Source organism: Phalacrocorax aristotelis, chromosome 9 (assembly GCF_949628215.1).
Source record: "Phalacrocorax aristotelis chromosome 9, bGulAri2.1, whole genome shotgun sequence".
NCBI classification, from domain to species: Eukaryota; Metazoa; Chordata; class Aves; order Suliformes; family Phalacrocoracidae; genus Phalacrocorax; species Phalacrocorax aristotelis.
Genome location: NC_134284.1, coordinates 13,219,058 through 13,235,240, shown reverse-complemented (window position 1 = coordinate 13,235,240; position 16,183 = coordinate 13,219,058). Strand labels below are relative to the sequence as shown.

Sequence of the window (16,183 nt, the reverse complement as noted above, 5' to 3'; positions counted from 1 at the left end):
TATGGGCGATGCTCAGTGAACATACTCTTTTGTAGAGATTTTGAAGTTTATGTAGCCTACACAGCGTAATATGGCCTATACAGAGAGGAAGAAAAAGTTCATTTCCCTAAGCATAGGTTATTTTTAGCGGTTTTATTCCCCTAGGTTCTACATAGACCTCTCAAGTAGTCTAGTCATTAGAGGCCATGGTAGAGTTATATTCGGACATAAAACAAAATGCCCCAAAAGCCAGTGGAAGGTTTAACCCTGAAGCAGATGACCGTTGTCAGCTTTGATTTTATTGCCAAAGTTTGTAAATACTTTTTCTACTGTAGGCAAAACAACTCTGGCTGTCCAGATCCTTTCTTTTTTGTGGCACTGGCTAACATTCTTCTCCAATTTCAGTCTGATTTTCCTGATGTGGGTTGGGTCTGAAGATACTTTCTTAGATCTTTCCTTTCTAAAGATAGCCTTGTTTTAAATGCCCCAGTCATCAGCCCTTAATGTTGCAGATCCTTCTTCTGGAGAGCACCCTCCATTTTCTGACTAGAAACTGATGATGGTTCCAGAGGTTTGCTTATTGCAGCAGGAGATGGAAGACCACAGTCCAGTTCTGTGTTTAGCCAGAGACATCTGTGGGATTTGAGACGTCACTGTGTCTATGGTCTGTGGTGTTTTATAACTGGAGATTTGAAAATGAGACTGGCAGGATTATTATTTATATACATTATAACCTCTGCTCAGATCCTAGCTGTGGACACCCATTGAGTTAATTACCATACACAAATAGGGTAAGAGGCAGGTTGTACTTCAAGAAGTGTTTTGTCTGAGTATAACCCATAAGAATTCAGCTGGTTCAAGGGAACAGTTTGGCAGCACTCGCAAAAGTTGTGCATGACATGAGTCTTGACTTCATTGCAAGTGCCCATCTTAAAGAGGGTTTGGAAGGAGGCTACTGGGATCATACATTCGAGGTATGTATTTGGTGTAAAAAGCAGTAGCGGTGCTCAGTTTGATGTGTTTGCCTTTAGATGTTGTACACGTTTGAATGTGGAACGAAGCAAAACATTAAAATGTGGACTTCAGCCAGGACTTCAACGTGTGACAGGTCTCAACTTGCAAAGGCCACAGTGTGCTCATAGCCAGGTGAGAGGGAGCTATTTTGCAGAGTCGTGATGACCCGTGAGCAGCACACCAAGGGAAAGCACACTCCCACATGGCTATTTCAGCCATCCCCAATGGCATTTGTCTACACAGAAGTTGTGCCCTGCAAAACCTTGACTATCAACAACTGTGCTTGCAAAGCCTGTGTAATGGGACTTCATTTGCTCGGTGGCTTTCCAGGGGAAAAAGTTCCTGGACCTTTTCCTTTCTATTTGGATTTCTGGGGAAGGGGGGTGGGGGTGTGTGTGAAAACTTTTGTTTGAAAACACAAATTTCACGTGCTTAGGGCGACAGCTCCTGAGGCCCGCGCGCCGCTGCCCCGGTGTGGGGCAGGAGCGCAGCGGGGGCCGGGGCCCTGGGTCGGGGCCCCTGCGCCCCACCGCGGGACGGGCCCGGCCTCACCCCGTCCGGGGCCGTCCCAACCCGCCGGCCGCGGCCTACCCGCGGGCGCACAGCCCCAGAGCCGCGCAGGAGCAGGGCCGGGCCCGAGCCAGCCCGGCGCGGTGAGTGCCTGCGCGGCGTTGGGGCTCAGGCCGAGGCCGCGCCGTAAGGGCGTTGCTGAGGCGGGGCCGAGCCGCGGGCGGTGGAGGCCGGGCGGTATGATCGGCACCGTGCTCTGCTACGTGCTGCTGCCGGCGGCGCGGCTGCTCCGGGCCCTCCGAGGTAACCCGGGCGGGCGGGCGGCGGGGGCCCCTTCGCCTCCTCCCCGCCCCAGCCCGAGGGCTGGAGGGGTCTCGGGGGCTGGGGGCCAGGTTCGGCCCGGGCGCGCCGTGGCTCCCCGAGTCCCTTCGCTCGGGCAGCGGGGGAGGCAGGCGGGCGGGCGGGGGCCGCGGGCTGCTGGCCGAGGGGGCGCGGGCATCTGTGCCGGGCCGGGGCGGCGCGGGGGGCTGGGGTTTTGGAGGAGGCAGTCGCCGACTGTTGTGCTGCAGTGGCAGATGCAGCGTGCGCGGAGGCCCCAGCCTCCTGCCCCGGACCTGCGCTGCAGGTTTGGGAAGGTCTTTGGAGGCGGGCTGCTCAGAGGTCTGTCACTCCCCGAGGACCTGCGGGTGACTCATGGATGGACTCGTGCTTTGCGTGCATCAGTATTTCGCTTGGTCTCCTAGATCCTGCTGCTACTTCAGAGTCCCTGGTGACTCTGCTGATGTAAAGCCACCCCCACCCCACCCGCCTGAACCTGTCCGCAGGCCCGTAGCAGCCAGTGGCACGCTGTGGTCATAGTGAGCAGCTGGCTGACTCCTCTCAAATTCAGCTCCTATCCTGTAGTAACAGGCTCTTGTAACAGCCGTGCCTGGCTGGTGGTGTGCGAAAATATTACCTTAGTGCGTTGGCATTTCTGACGTTCATGAACTTAATTACAAAACTACAGGGAGGAGTGTGATTCTTAAAGCTCCATTTCTGACACATACAGAAAGCTTTGACATGAAAGATACAGTGAAAGCATACATGAATGTTGCTGACTCCTGTATGTTACTCCTCTGGCTGACTGATTGTCACAGGGATACAGTAGAGAAAAAGTGATTTGTAGACAACAGAAAGTGCTAGTCAACAGTAGGGACGAGTGTCTGTGCAGAATTCACAGCAAAATGTAAATGCCGTCATCTCTTATATAGATGTAAGTGAAAAGAGTCCCTGTCGTCTTCTACTTTACCCCCCCTCCCCCCAATATTAGTATATTCAAGTGTTACATTAACAGCAGGGTTTTAAATTTTTTTTTACCACAGATGCCAGTCATCAGGTGATCTTCTGTGCGTATATTCTCTCTATTAAGGCTTTTAACTGCACATGTTGGTCCCTCTGTGTCTTTATTTTTCATCTCCTAATAACAGAACAGTTTTTCTTCTACAACACATTCTTGCGATATATTAATTCCTCTTGGCTGAGCACTATTTTCTTACTCAGTCCCTGGAAAGAGACTTGATCCAAGTGGTTGTCTACAAGAACTTGGCTTCTTAGCCCATGCACCCCATCAGCTAACTTCTGCAAGAAGACTGTACCTTTGGATGTGTTTCTGAGAGCTAATAGTTTCCACAAGGCCTTTTAGCTTGGCTGACTGTGGTGCTGCATAGGTTAGAACTGCATTCCCTAGAGTTGGTAAAGCCATCACCATCCTGTACAGTTTCAGTGAGTCTGACTGACATAACTACAATTGGACTGTGGCCTAACATTCAGGAAGAGGCAAGGTAAGTTATTCAGACTGTAACTTTTTCATTCAGAGAAGTAATTTGTTTGGGTTGCTATACTGAATGGTTGTATTGCACAGAGGTACAGCAAATGCATAGGAAAAAGAAAAGAGTGAGTGAGAGGGGATTTCCGTCTGTCTTATGTTCATTTTATTTGTTTCTAAATGGCAGATGCTTTCTTTACCTGTCGAAAGAATGTGCTTCTGGCGAAGAGCACGTCCACCCAGATAGAAGGTGTCTTTGCTGCAGCCAGAGGAAAGTCGGTCCCAGAAGAGCAAGAAGCCCTTCTCCAGCAGTGGCTGGAGGAAGGAGCAGGGAATTTGCCAGCCAGTGAGAGTGTTCCAGCAGTGGGGAAAGTATCAGTTACGTTCACTAGTGACTGGGTAGAAGGTTCAGAGCTATTGATGACTAGCCTTAGTGACCTCAATTCGGCTCCGGAAGTCACCCGGTGTGCTGGTCAGCATCTTACAGAGCTACACGCCTTGGCTTCTTCAGAACTGCACGATCATCCAGTGACTGAACTGGCAAAATTACCAGCAGAGGAAACTGTGGCTGTAGCAGGCAGTGCCCCTCAGGCAGCAGTGGTGCCTCAGACAGACCACCAGATAGCTGGCTGTGCTGCTGTCAAGGTAGAAGTGCAGAATGAAGACCCAGCTGTGCTGGCCTGGAGTTTAGCGCATGATGCAGAGACGGTGCCAACAGAGCCCCCAGCTTGGCCCATTCAGGATACGGTACAATTTTGTCCTCTCCCAACAGAGGTACCCTACCATGGTCAGTAGTAACAGCTCTGAATCTAATGTTTGGTTTGGGATTTGCATTTGTAGTGAATGCTGCAGGGTTATTGTGTCTGGGCTTGCTGTCAGTGAGACACTGATTGTATCTGTCCATGCAGAATTGACAGGATCTGCTAGTGAAAACTATTAAGTGAGTTTTTGCTGAGGGAGGGCTGGTCACAGCTAGTAGTCTGTGTGCTGTTAGGCTGTCTGGTCTGAACATTAATATACGTTCATTTCCCAGGAGCTATTCCCCAGTGCTGGCTTGATAATAAGAAAAGCACCCAAAAGCTGGTCAGGTGTTTCAGTATGCTTGACTCTGGTCTTCTCTTCTGCCATCCCCATTGACAGCTCTCCAAAGGCATTCAAACAGAGCTCCTGGAAACCAGAGTGGGTGAGGGTTTGCTCAGAGGCTAGAACACCTTAGCTTGGAGAATGAGAATGGCTATTTTCTGGGTCCCAGGGGAACAAAAGTATCAGCAGGGTATCCAGCATGGCTGTAACTTCACTTTTTGTCTCTTGCATATAGAAATTTTATGGAGAGACTGGGAGGATCTTTCTGTCCAGCCCTGTGCGCTAGAGCAGGTCTCAGAAGACACCCCTCTCTTTGAATTTCGAGTTATGTCTTACAACATCCTTGCCCAGGACCTGGTGGAGCAGGGCCTTGATCTCTATGTACATTGTCATCCAGAAATCCTGAACTGGAACTACCGCCTTCCAAACCTTTTGCAGGAGATCCAGCACTGGGATCCTGATGTGAGTATGAGTGAGCCCTTCCGACATCAGTGTCACCAGAATTTTAATTCCTTGTTTGATCTAACAGCATTAAAAAAAGCCCCAAAACCCACCATGTGGGGCAAAGTCCTAGGAAGATACTACCTGCTTGGTAAATGAACACTAATTCCTCTGAGAACATTTGAGGCCTTGTGCATACATTTTTTTGGTGTCTGTCTTGCTTTGATTGTGTTACTGTAGAAACTAGTCACACTTTGATAAGCAGGGCTTAACTTCTTTGAACAGCAGAAGTAGAGCAAGAAGAGGTAATGTGTGTTCGGGGAGGAAAGAATCAGGTTTATAAGGCAGCACAGGAGGGGAAGCCTGCATAGAAGAGGACTTCATGACTTTATTCCTTGAGTCCTCTTTGTCTGATTAAGGATCTTCTGCCTTGTCACTGGAAAACTGAATGGTAAGCTAGTGTGACCCAGAAAGTTATTGCTCTCTATCTGGAAAGTACAGGAGAGTGTTGCAGTGATGGCCTTTCTGGTTGCAGGGTTGGTATGCGAGTGCACTTTTCCACTTTCTTCCTTCCCCAAAACAAGGTAACTAGCAAATACTGGTGGAGTGAGTGAGGTCTCTGCCTTCCTTCCAGGTTCTGTGTCTGCAGGAGGTGCAAGAGAACCATTACTGGGAGCAGCTGGAACCGACATTCAAGGAGATGGGTATGCTCTGCTTTTGTGTGTCTGTACCTCCAGCTCATGGGACTGGCCAGCCAGTGCTTAACATCTTCAAAGCACTCAGTCTTGAGAGAGCTCTTCCTGTTTTTCAGGTGCTTCTGGCCCTACTTGTGAAGCATCTGTCTAGACTTTACCCTTTCGTTTGTAGATGATCTCTCTCAGAGTTGACAGATCACAGTAACAAAACTGGGAGGGTCCTAGAAGGACAAGGAGAGAGAAAATACCCTCAATGATAAATGATAAACTGTGATTATTGGAACAGAATTTGGTATAATGCTGTACCCACATGTAGTAGGAACCTCTTCTGCTACACAGACTTGCTGAACTCCCCAGTTGATACGGGGTGCCTGAGGTAGTGACTGGACAAACCTTTTAATAGGTGATGGTTTCTTTTCAGGCTTTGCATGCTTCTATAAACGGAGAACCGGAACAAAGACAGATGGCTGTGCAGTGTGCTATAAGCACAGTAGGTTCCAGCTGATCAGCCTCAGCCCCATAGAATACTTCCGGCCTGGCCTGGACATCCTCAATCGAGATAATGTGGGCTTGGTGCTGCTGCTACAGCCTCTGCTGCCAGAGGGCCTAGATCTGAAGGCAGTCAGTCCTTTGTGTGTGGCCAACACTCATGTGTTGTTTAATCCCCGGAGGGGAGATATCAAACTGGCCCAGATGGCCTTGCTCCTAGCAGAGATTGACAAGATTGCAAAAACTACTGAAGGCAGCTACTATCCTGTCATCTTGTGTGGAGACCTGAACTCTGTACCTGATTCTCCACTCTACAAATTCATCCGGAATGGTGAGCTTTCCTACCATGGGATGCCAGCATGGAAGGTAGGTGCCAGCCAAAACTGGGATTGGGTAGCTCTTTATTGCATGCTGCTAGAGAAATGCATGGCTGCATTCCTTCTCTCATGAGGAAGTAGCCCGAATACTGAATTCAGTTATTCAGCAGTCTTTCCCAAAGCCTCCAGCACCGCTGGGGAAAGAAGCAAACAAATGTGTGTGTGTTTCCACCACTGCTCTTTTGGTTTTGCTTGAGGCAGACCAGTGATAACAGACCACTTAATTTCAGGTCCTGGTTCTCCCTTGCTATGGGATTTTTGTGCCTGGGTGACTGGAAGTGTAGGGGAGTACAACTCCACCAGGACTTACTGAAATTTTATGTGAATGTTTGATCTGAAAACAGTTTGAAATGGGCACCTATGCTAGAGTCTCTTGTGGTTACCTGTCATCGTGTATCCATGATCAAATACATCCTTGGCTTTGAAGCTAAATCATCAGTTCAATAATAGATGCCTGCAAAGTATCTTGTTGGGTGATTTTTAGCTAACGATATCCCTTCCCCACAGCTGAAGGTTTATTATATGTGCACCATATTCTGAATAGCTTAGTTCATGCCTTTCGTTGAGGGCATTCTCCTGTCTTGCTCATGGCAAATGTATATATACATATATATATACACACACATATATATACACATATACATATACATAGTAGCTTGCAGAAGTTCTGCTCTGTGTTGATGATGTCTCCTCTCCTGTTTCTGGCCTCCTTGCAGGTGTCTGGTCAGGAAGACTTTTCCCAACAGTTGTATTCACGGAAACTGCTGGCCCCACTGTGGCCAAGCTCACTGGGTGTAACAGACAAGTGCCAATATGTTGCCCTTTGCCAGCCAAAAAAACCAGGTGAGCTCCAGTGTGTGCTGAGAACATGAGTTTGCTGAGGATGGACAGTTTGTGGGCCTTGCTTCTATCTGTTTCCTTGGTATATTAATTACATTTAGTTTTTCTGGAGTCTATTGCTGTAGCCCAGTTTCTGCCATGATCTTTCTCTAGTCAGGAGCTGCACGTTCCCCGACCAGTAACCATTGCTCTATGTATCTCTTTCATATTCCTGGACTTACGTTTTTGTGCAGTTGTATAGCATGTTCAGCAGGCGCAGCTTTCAGTTGCAGGTGTTCATGGGAGCAGTTTTGGGCAGTATTTACACACCACTGTTAGGAAATCGTTTGTAAGAACCCAGTTACAATCATGATTGTTCTCTACTGTCCTTAGAGAGGATTAAAAAAAAAGAAGGAGCCCATACTAAATAGCTTTTGTTGGAATCTTGAATGTAGAACTTGTATTCAACCTGATATCCAGAATTTCCTGGCAGACTTTTCCTTGAGTTGCACACTAACTGATCTGCTTAGAGGTCCCTTGAACTTGTGGTGTCTCGGAGGGGACCTTCTTAATTTGCTTCATCAAGGTGCTGACCGTGACTGTTGCATTAGCTAAAGGGATAGCAAGGACTGTGCTCTATTCTACATTTATGCATCTGTTCTGTTCCACATTTAGGTTAAGTTATTCCCATTCTCATGGTATCATAGTGCTTGGGCACAAAAATCTCTCTCAAACTAAAGAGGTCTAAAGGTCTAAAGAGTATGCAGATGTTCCCTGTAGATGGGACTTTGCTGCAGTTCTTTTCTTCTTTTAACTTTTACTTTTCTCTCTAGGCAGACGTAAGTACAGCCGGGACTTCCTGCTCCAGTTTCATTTTTGTGATGTTGCCTGTGAACGACCACCGCAGCTGGTCCTCTTGGAAGGTGTGACAGATGCTAAACCAGGTATTAATGGGAGATTTTTCAGCTTGTGACTCTCCTAGCTCTATTTTGATGAAAATGTGAGGTGGAGGTAATGCCTGGTAAGAAAAGGGGAAGGCAGAAGGGTGCCTTCTGTGGCTCTGTGATTACTAATGGATTCCATGAGAGCTCAGAGGAGTGCAGTCTTACCACCCTCATACACACTGACTATGTATGAGAGATGCTCTGAGATTCAGCCTCTTTTGGAGGCTGTTTCTTATAAAGCGGAAAAAAAAATTTCTTTTTTTCTGTTTCAAGATTTTTTTGGGGGAGAACAAACCTGAAGACAGAGGCCACAACATAGATTTATGTGGATGCTGGCACACAGGACACTGCCTCAGCTCTGGGCCTTGTGGCATGGCTGGTTCTGCTCTCTCCATTTCTGTTCTGCCTTTCTAGGCACCGTTTGAGTAAGCTGTAGGCTAAGGCAAATGAACTTCCTTTGAGAGCAAAGGCTGAAATACCCTGAGCTTTGATAATATTAAATGCTTTAAGTGCATGTCATTAGCATGACAGAATATGACTTCTTAGTTGTTTGCATTGACTGGCTCTCTGGATGTTCCTGTTAGTCTTAGAGCTGGGGTTTCCTTTGAATATTTTTCTTTAAGGTGCCTGTGAGTGGAAGCAATTTGCTCTTCTTGGGCAAAAAGATTCATTTGGTCTCAGGAGAAGCTTCTCAGACTTGGGATGAGCAGCCTGTTCCAGGATCTGTGTAGGTCTGGCTGGAATCTCTTTGCTCCTTTGCAGACTGCCCTGCACACTGGCCCAAACCTGCTGCCATGGTGAAGGACCCCGATCCCCAACCATTCATCCCAAGGTAATTTGGTGCACCTTCAATGTCCCCACTCTTCAAGCCCAGTCTTGTTTTCCTGAGCGCTGAATATCTGGCTGAAGTAAAGACTGAAATAGATGTGAGGGTGGCAGAGAGTAAGGAGGGCTCTCTGGAAGAGCCAGATCCACCCAGGGTCGTCCCAGCAGCTGCGCGCTGTTCTGTCAGCATTGCATTGGTGAGGCTGAGAATGAAGGGCATAGATAGGACTGGGTATGGGAGACAAAGGAAGTTCATAGTCTGCTTTGTCTTTGATGTAAGTGGAGTGAATAATTGTGAAAGGCAGCCTGTTATGTATTCACGAAGTAGAAATAGTTTGGACAGTTGCATCAGCAAAGGATCGTCCAAGTTCAGCTGCAAATGTAGTACTGAATGCTGTATCATTCTCTTTCCTTCCTTGGTAAACAGTGGCTGTTCATGTGCAGGTCTTCAGGCATTATCCAGCATGGCCTCAACCTGACCTCTGTGTACAGCCACTTCCTGCCACAGAGGGGACGCCCCGAGGTCACAACGATGCCCATGGGGCTTGGAGCCACTGTCGATTATATCTTCTACTCGGCAGAGCCTGTGGAGAATGGGAACAGAGGGGGTAAGTGTGGCAGTGTGGGGCTTGTCCCTGTGACATTGGGAGAGGGCTGTGAGGCATGCCACAGTGCAGCTTGGTGTGGAGCAGTGCATTTTGTTTAGCTGGGGTGGATCTACAGGGTGTGACTTTGAAATGATGCACAAAGTGGAAGCAACATTTGGGGAGGAGGTTAGGAATGAAGAGTTTAATTCCTCCTCAGCGGAGAATCTGGACCTATTGCTAGGACTTGCTGCCATGAAAGGATCTTCCCATGGAGCAACTGCCTGGTGAATTTAGTATATCCTTGATTCCTGTGCCTGCAAGTGTGAAACCATTGAGCAGCAGTATTATATGCTGCTCACTGCTTTCACATCTAGCTCAAAGGTGCTTGCAGTGTTTGTGCAGGCTGTCTCTGTTCATCAGGGAAAGAACAGGAAAGCATTGACAAGCATCCCTCTGTGAGTGTGTAGAGTTAATCTACAGCACCAGTCTCTGGCTGATGTTTCTTTCCACTTTCTTTGTCAGGTCGCAGGCTGTACCGGGATGGAGCTCTGAAGCTGCTTGGCCGCCTTTCCCTTCTCTCTGAAGATGTCCTGTTGCTGGCAAATGGCTTACCAAATCCTTTTTGTTCATCTGATCATCTCTGCCTGCTGGCTAGCTTTGGCTTGGAGATCACCAGCCTCAGAGAGGGTTAGTGTTGGTTCCCTTTCCCTAAAGAAAAGCTGTTCTGAATACAGCAGTTGAGGCTCGGGATTGCACAACCTGCTTGCAAGAAAATTCTTTCCTTGTCATGCCCTGAAAGTCCTTTTCTCCCCTCACACCCTTGCCAAAAGCAGGGATGGAGGAGTTGGAGCGCTTTTTGCATTGTGGGTCTCCACAGACCTGAGCAGTGTTTCCTGTGGGCTTCCAGTTGTATTCAGGCATTGCCATCTCTTAAAGGGATCCTTGTTCCACTGCTTTGTTTCACAGATGTTTAATTGCTGTGGGAACCAACATAACTCCCATGTTTATTTGTCCCTGTGTGAGACCTTCAAGGAGCTGGGAAAGAGAGGGGCAACACTGCCTACTTCTGGTTAGCTAATTGCTACCAAGGAGCACAGGATGTATACACCAATATTGTTTCACACCAGAACAATGATTCTTTTAAGTTCTCAGTGATAGTTTATGAAGTATGGTCCTTCCAGGACCAGTTGTCATGTTGCCTTTGAGAGTGTTGGCTCTGCTAACTGCTTGCAAATGGCTTTTACTTAATAATGTGCTGCCTTGCTGGTGTAAGGGTTTGTGTAGCTGAACAGTTTCTACAAGAAGCTGCCTGCTGTGACTAATGGACCAGGGAATGGGGTTGCTAGGAATGGAGCCAGGCGTTCTACAGAGCCACCCGCAGAAGCTCTAGAACTGCAGCAAAAGCCTAGAGGCCTTGGGAAGGCTCCCTTCCTTTCTAGCCATCTCAGAATGGTACCTAGTTTGGCACTTGTAGGAAAAGTATTTACTATCCTCCCAGTGAATATTGGGTGTAAAATACCGTCCTGTAAGGCATGACAACCCCAGGAGGCTATAGCTCTGGGAGGTTCCAAAGGAAATGAAAATGGAAGGCATGTGAGAGGCAGCAGAGCCATGAGATGGAAGAGCTGATACTTGTCACTTGCCCTACTCTTTCTCTGTGTCCTCCCTATTCCTGTCAGCCTCCCAGGGGTCAGATAGCCAACCTTTAGCATCCTCTTGCGCCAGACTGAAGTTCATGCTACTGCCTTCTTCTGGAGCCAGCCACGTTTAGGTAGAACCTGTAGGACTCACTCCTGTCTCTTGACAGGCATTGAGAGGGAGGAGAAGGCTGTGCAACTTGGAGCCAGATTGTCAATTGCTTGGATCCCAGCGAACCTTTGGTGTCCTGTCAGTACTTTTGTCAGCAGTGGCTTGGCCAGTACAAAAACAATAGAACTGTACCTGTTCCTTGGGCAGATTCTCCGGTTCAGCCTGACATTTGGTGCTCAATTTTTCCATGAGAGATGAGGGCGATATTGGCAGAAACATTATCAATCTTCTGTTCACAAATGAGGCAGGGAAATCTGGTCCCACCTCAGGGTTTTGTGGGAAGGTACGAAGAGGCTTGAAATATTGTTCTCTCTTCCTGGGTTATATTGGGGGACTTTCCTATTTTAAATGTTACTGTCTTTATTGGAAAATAAAATTTTTCTAATCTAAGGAAAAAACATAATGTAACTGCAGCACCTTGTGCTCCTGGCTGCTGAACCGTCTGAGGACTTGCTCAACAAGGCTTTGTGGGCTGGGATGCGAAAGAAGAGAGGACAAATTAGCTACACAAGGTAGTAGTAATTAGGATTGAAGAAAGGGAAGAAGTGGACCCAGCTATTGTCTCCCAGCACATCCCCAGATCCCAGAGGTGGTTTGTTTGGCATTGGGCTTGTCTTGCAAAATGGTTTGCTTTCAGGAACTCTTCCCCTCCCCCTAAAGAAAGCAAGTACTGTTGAACTTTTATAGCTCACTTCTGTAAACTACAGAAACAAGAGGTGTGCGTGGGGATTGCATTCTGTGCCCATATGATTGTGTAGTGACTGCACATTCCCTTCTTGCCCCTGCCAGATGGTGTGGTATTTGCCTGGTGGTGTGTGGATGGCTTTTGCTACCCCGGTTGGGATAACATGTAGGAGTCTGTATAAATGAACAGCAATCTGGGGGTGAATAAGTTTGCAGCTTTGTTTGCCCTTAGTTTCACAGGTAAGGGTTCTGGTGTGGCACTGGTGTTTGTATATGGGGAGGGATGCAGAGCTGTGTATTTCTATGGCTCTGTTTATCTGACAGTTGCATTAATTTCTGCAAGTACTCTTACTCTGATTTTGTAATTGGTTGTATTTGTAAAGGGAGGGGAGGAAAGAGAAATTGGTGAACTGAGAGCTTTATTAACTGCCAGGCTTGAAAAGAGGTTGCCAGAAAGCCGCCTGGTTGCAGATAACTCCCACCAGCTGGTAACATTGTAATAGGAAACTTGGAAGACACTAAAGGTTTAAAAGCAACGAACCAAAGGCAAAACAAAAAACACTGTGATACATAGTGTTGGCACTTACAACTTTGGCTGTCTGCTTCAGTTGTAATTGATGGTCAGCTGATGAGGTGCGTGTGTCTGTGTGTGAAAGCAACCCTCCTGCCCCACCTATTGAGATCCATAAGGTGTGCACAGTACACCATCAGATGACCTGGTTGCCCCTGCATTGGCTGAAGCACCTTGCCAATCCTGTGATGTAACTGAGGCGTAGGAGCTGTGCTTCAACAGCACAAGTATTTCTTCCATTTTATTTAAACCAAAGACTTGACTTTTGGGTAGCTTTCATGAAGGCATCTCTCAGGGAGGTTTTAAGGTTCCAACTATATTTTGTTGGAAAATCTAATGTTCCACAGGTCAAGCTAATGCTTTCACTTTCGATACATGAAATAATATGGTATGAACTTGGGAGTGGTTACGTTGTTGAACACTGGATGTGGAGTCATGTGCTGAGAAAGCCCAGGACAATGCCTGCAAGTCCTCTGATTCTTCTTTCTGAAGGTTAGAGAGCTCCCAGGTGGACCTGCAGCTCCCTGGCTCACACATGCTTCCTTGGGCATTCATAGGTGAAACTGTTGCACAAATGCAGGACTGTTGCTAGTGACTGCATACAGACGCACAAAGGCAGAGTTGATCGCTGTGGTTGCTTTGACCACTGTCCCTGAACCTCTGCTATAGACCCCTGAAGAGTTGGCCAGTTTCGGGAAGGAAAAAAAGCCTGTGTTCTAGAGCAATTTGGAGTTAACATCAAACAGGCCTGGAGATCTGTGAATGCTTCTGGCTGTGGGGAACTATAGGAGAAGTTTGGAGGTGGGGTGGGTGGAAAGAGTCCCTACCTCTAAAATAGCAACTAGCATATAGTTGTAGGGAGAAAATAATGTGTTCTGTGCTGCTTTAAGAGTAGCACACAGTGATACAATAAGAGACTGTGGTATTGAGCAACTCATGGTGGAATGCAGAACTAAGATTCCAGATGTAGCTCTTAACACTGTTTCCTGACCTAAATGTGAGACTAGTCATTATCACAGCTTTCTGATGAATTACAGAGGGATCTGTAAATGGTTATGACAGTGGAACAACAGGAATATCTGCGATATTCAGAAAGGGAAGGTATCATAGAGGTAGGATCAGCTACATCATCTTCATAGTGATGTGTAGCTCAGAGAGACTGGTACTTAGGGGAAGGGGTGCCAGGGACCACTGGCAGTGTGTATACATACCCTGTTTTCAGTCTCCTAAGCTGCAGGAACATGCAGCTCTGGAGGCAAACATACTTGACAAAGTCTCTTTGCTAGACAACAGCTTAGATTGCACCACAGCTTCTAGGCTGTATTTAGTTATGCTATTTAGATAGAAGTTAGACTTCCTTTGCTTTCTCAGAGTTTTAAGTTTATCACTGCAGGAGGATGCCCTTTATAATCAGTTTTCCCAATTTTATGGGATGGGAGGAGTGCTAAACAATATAATTGCTGTAGTTTCTTTCCTTTTCTTAATAAATGAAACTTGGCTGCTGCTTGAGGTCTTTTTTTTCCATGCCTTTTTCTTACGGGTATCTCTCCAGCAGCTGTTTTCCTGCAACTACCATATCCAGTTATCTTTTTGAGTTACTGATGTTTATTTTTCTCTGCAGCTGTATTTCTTCAGTTAAAAGCTGTGTGTGGAATTCTTTAGGGCTAAGTCTTATTATAAACTAAACATTGAAATAATGTCAAGCCATAAGATAGTGGGTTCCTTCACCTCTGAAGAGTTAAGTGGGAGAGGTGGGAGTTCTGAAACCAACATTTAAATGGGAATAACTCTTATTATATAAAACAAAAAAAAAGTTTATCATTAGTGCCTGGTATGCCACCTGCTTTGTGAAGCACAGAACTCTGAAATATGCTTGACCTTAGTTCCTCTTCTCTGAGGAGTCTCTTAGAGACTGCAGGAACAGTTCAGCATCTCAAAGAGAATCTCCTTTAAGAGTGAATCAAAGTATGTGTCCTGCTCCTAATATTTGAGTGGTGTTGGCAGTCTGAAAAGCAGGATGTTGTTACAGTGCAATTTCTCCTCCCACTGCTACCACCTCATTAATGAACATTTATTGCTGTACTGTTAGGAATTTGCAGACTTATTCATGGTTCATCCAAATGCAGGTGAAGCCTTTTATAGCTGGTCTAAAGGAGAGGCACACAAGCCTTAGTGCGACACCATCTCCTTTCAATAGGCTTCCTGCTGTGCAAATTGAATTGCTGGCTCTGACCTGCTCCTTACCAACCTGTAGCTGCCTGGCCTGTAGTGCTTTCCATAGCGCTGTCACACTGAAACATGCCAGCTGCATGACCGCTGCCATTGTATGTACTGCAACATGTTTCAAAGTATGACACCGAGTTTCTGTAGAAAACTTACCTGCTATAATGATAACAAAGATGACTGATTTAACAGCTGGTGTGCCTCAAGGTCCTTCTTTTTGCCAGCTCTACTAGTTTGGTTTCTCCTGCCAGGGCAAGTTATCCTCCAGCTTCCACTGAAAATGTCATTCTAGTTTTGAAGCTCTTTTAAATTTTTTTTATTTTTTAAATTTATTTTATTTCAGATTTAGACTGCACATTCTCGTACTCTAAAGGAATAGGAATGCTGTAGAGCAGAACTGAAAATTTTTTCCTAACTTTGTCTAACCAAACACAGCAGCTTTCAAGGTGCTGAGGTAGCAAATGGGAGAAGGACTAGACTAGGTGCTGGCGTGTGCTACAACCAAAAATGCATTTGTTCCATTCAGTCTTTCCTTTTGTACACATAAAAGACTTGACTTCAGGTCTTAGCGATGTTATTTAGTGTTTTTAGACTTGTCTTTCTAGATGGAAAGCCTTCCATAGCAGTCTTAAGTTTATTCAGTTATTGACCACTTTCAGGAGCTGCTCCTGAACTGGGGGTAGATGAATGCAGTAGTTATTCTAAAGCTATTCCTCTCCTCCGTTTCTCCCACAGAATGAGTTTGGAGATAGGATGGCAATCACTCTTTGCCAAAATAAAAATATAATCCAGGAAGGCCAACTCAGCTGAGTTGACTTAAGTCTGTAATGGCCCCATACCCAAAGTATGTCATGCGCCTTTGCCTTCTGTAATCCTGCAGTGTCTGCATGAATGGTGCTCTTGAAGCTCAGTCTCACTTTCTCATGAATGGATTTCTGTGTGCTTTTAGGCCTGTGAAAGCCTTAAATTTTGCAGTCTTGGGCTTTTCAGCTGACTGGGTTTCTTTTTCTTAATTTTTTTTAAATTACTATTTCACCAAGTTGTGTATCCTTTCCACAATAAAGGTTTTTCACTTAGGTCCAAGTAGCATAATCCCTAACTGACTTAAAAACCTAGAACTGCAGGAACTATCAGTAGCAGGGGGAAAGCCTGATCAAAGAGGGTGCAGAAAGTCTTATTTTTAATCTCAGCTGTGGCCAACTCACTGTTTTGCCATCCTCACTCCATTGTCTAGCAATCACCCTGACCTATACATCTATAGGGGGTTTAGGAGTTACCTGATTTTTAGCAAAATCTGTAAGACACAGGGCAGAGGATATTTTCAAGCAA

General features: G+C 46.4%; 1 protein-coding gene across 9 annotated transcripts in view; it reads left to right on the top strand.

Moving 5' to 3' along the window:
- Nucleotides 1-1,474: 1,474 nt before the first annotated feature.
- The window catches only part of ANGEL1 (angel homolog 1), a 164,449-nt gene continuing 149,740 nt past the window's right edge, over nucleotides 1,475-16,183 (top strand). For 3 of the 9 annotated variants that reach the window (XR_012662297.1, XR_012662296.1, XM_075103560.1), the window contains exons 1-10: nucleotides 1,479-1,806; nucleotides 3,495-4,094; nucleotides 4,626-4,852; nucleotides 5,466-5,535; nucleotides 5,948-6,381; nucleotides 7,109-7,235; nucleotides 8,045-8,155; nucleotides 8,918-8,987; nucleotides 9,425-9,588; nucleotides 10,090-10,254. Coding sequence is in view for 5 of the 9 variants with exons in the window: in XM_075103560.1 (XP_074959661.1) it covers nucleotides 1,743-1,806; nucleotides 3,495-4,094; nucleotides 4,626-4,852; nucleotides 5,466-5,535; nucleotides 5,948-6,381; nucleotides 7,109-7,235; nucleotides 8,045-8,155; nucleotides 8,918-8,987; nucleotides 9,425-9,588; nucleotides 10,090-10,254 (2,032 nt within the window). In the remaining 4 variants the exon portion in view is untranslated. Of the gene's footprint in view, nucleotides 1,807-3,265; nucleotides 3,324-3,494; nucleotides 4,095-4,625; nucleotides 4,853-5,465; nucleotides 5,536-5,947; nucleotides 6,382-7,108; nucleotides 7,236-8,044; nucleotides 8,156-8,778; nucleotides 8,988-9,407; nucleotides 9,589-10,089; nucleotides 14,141-16,183 lie in introns of those variants that run through there. The other 6 variants (XM_075103562.1, XM_075103561.1, XR_012662299.1 and 3 more) reach the window with 6 other exon arrangements.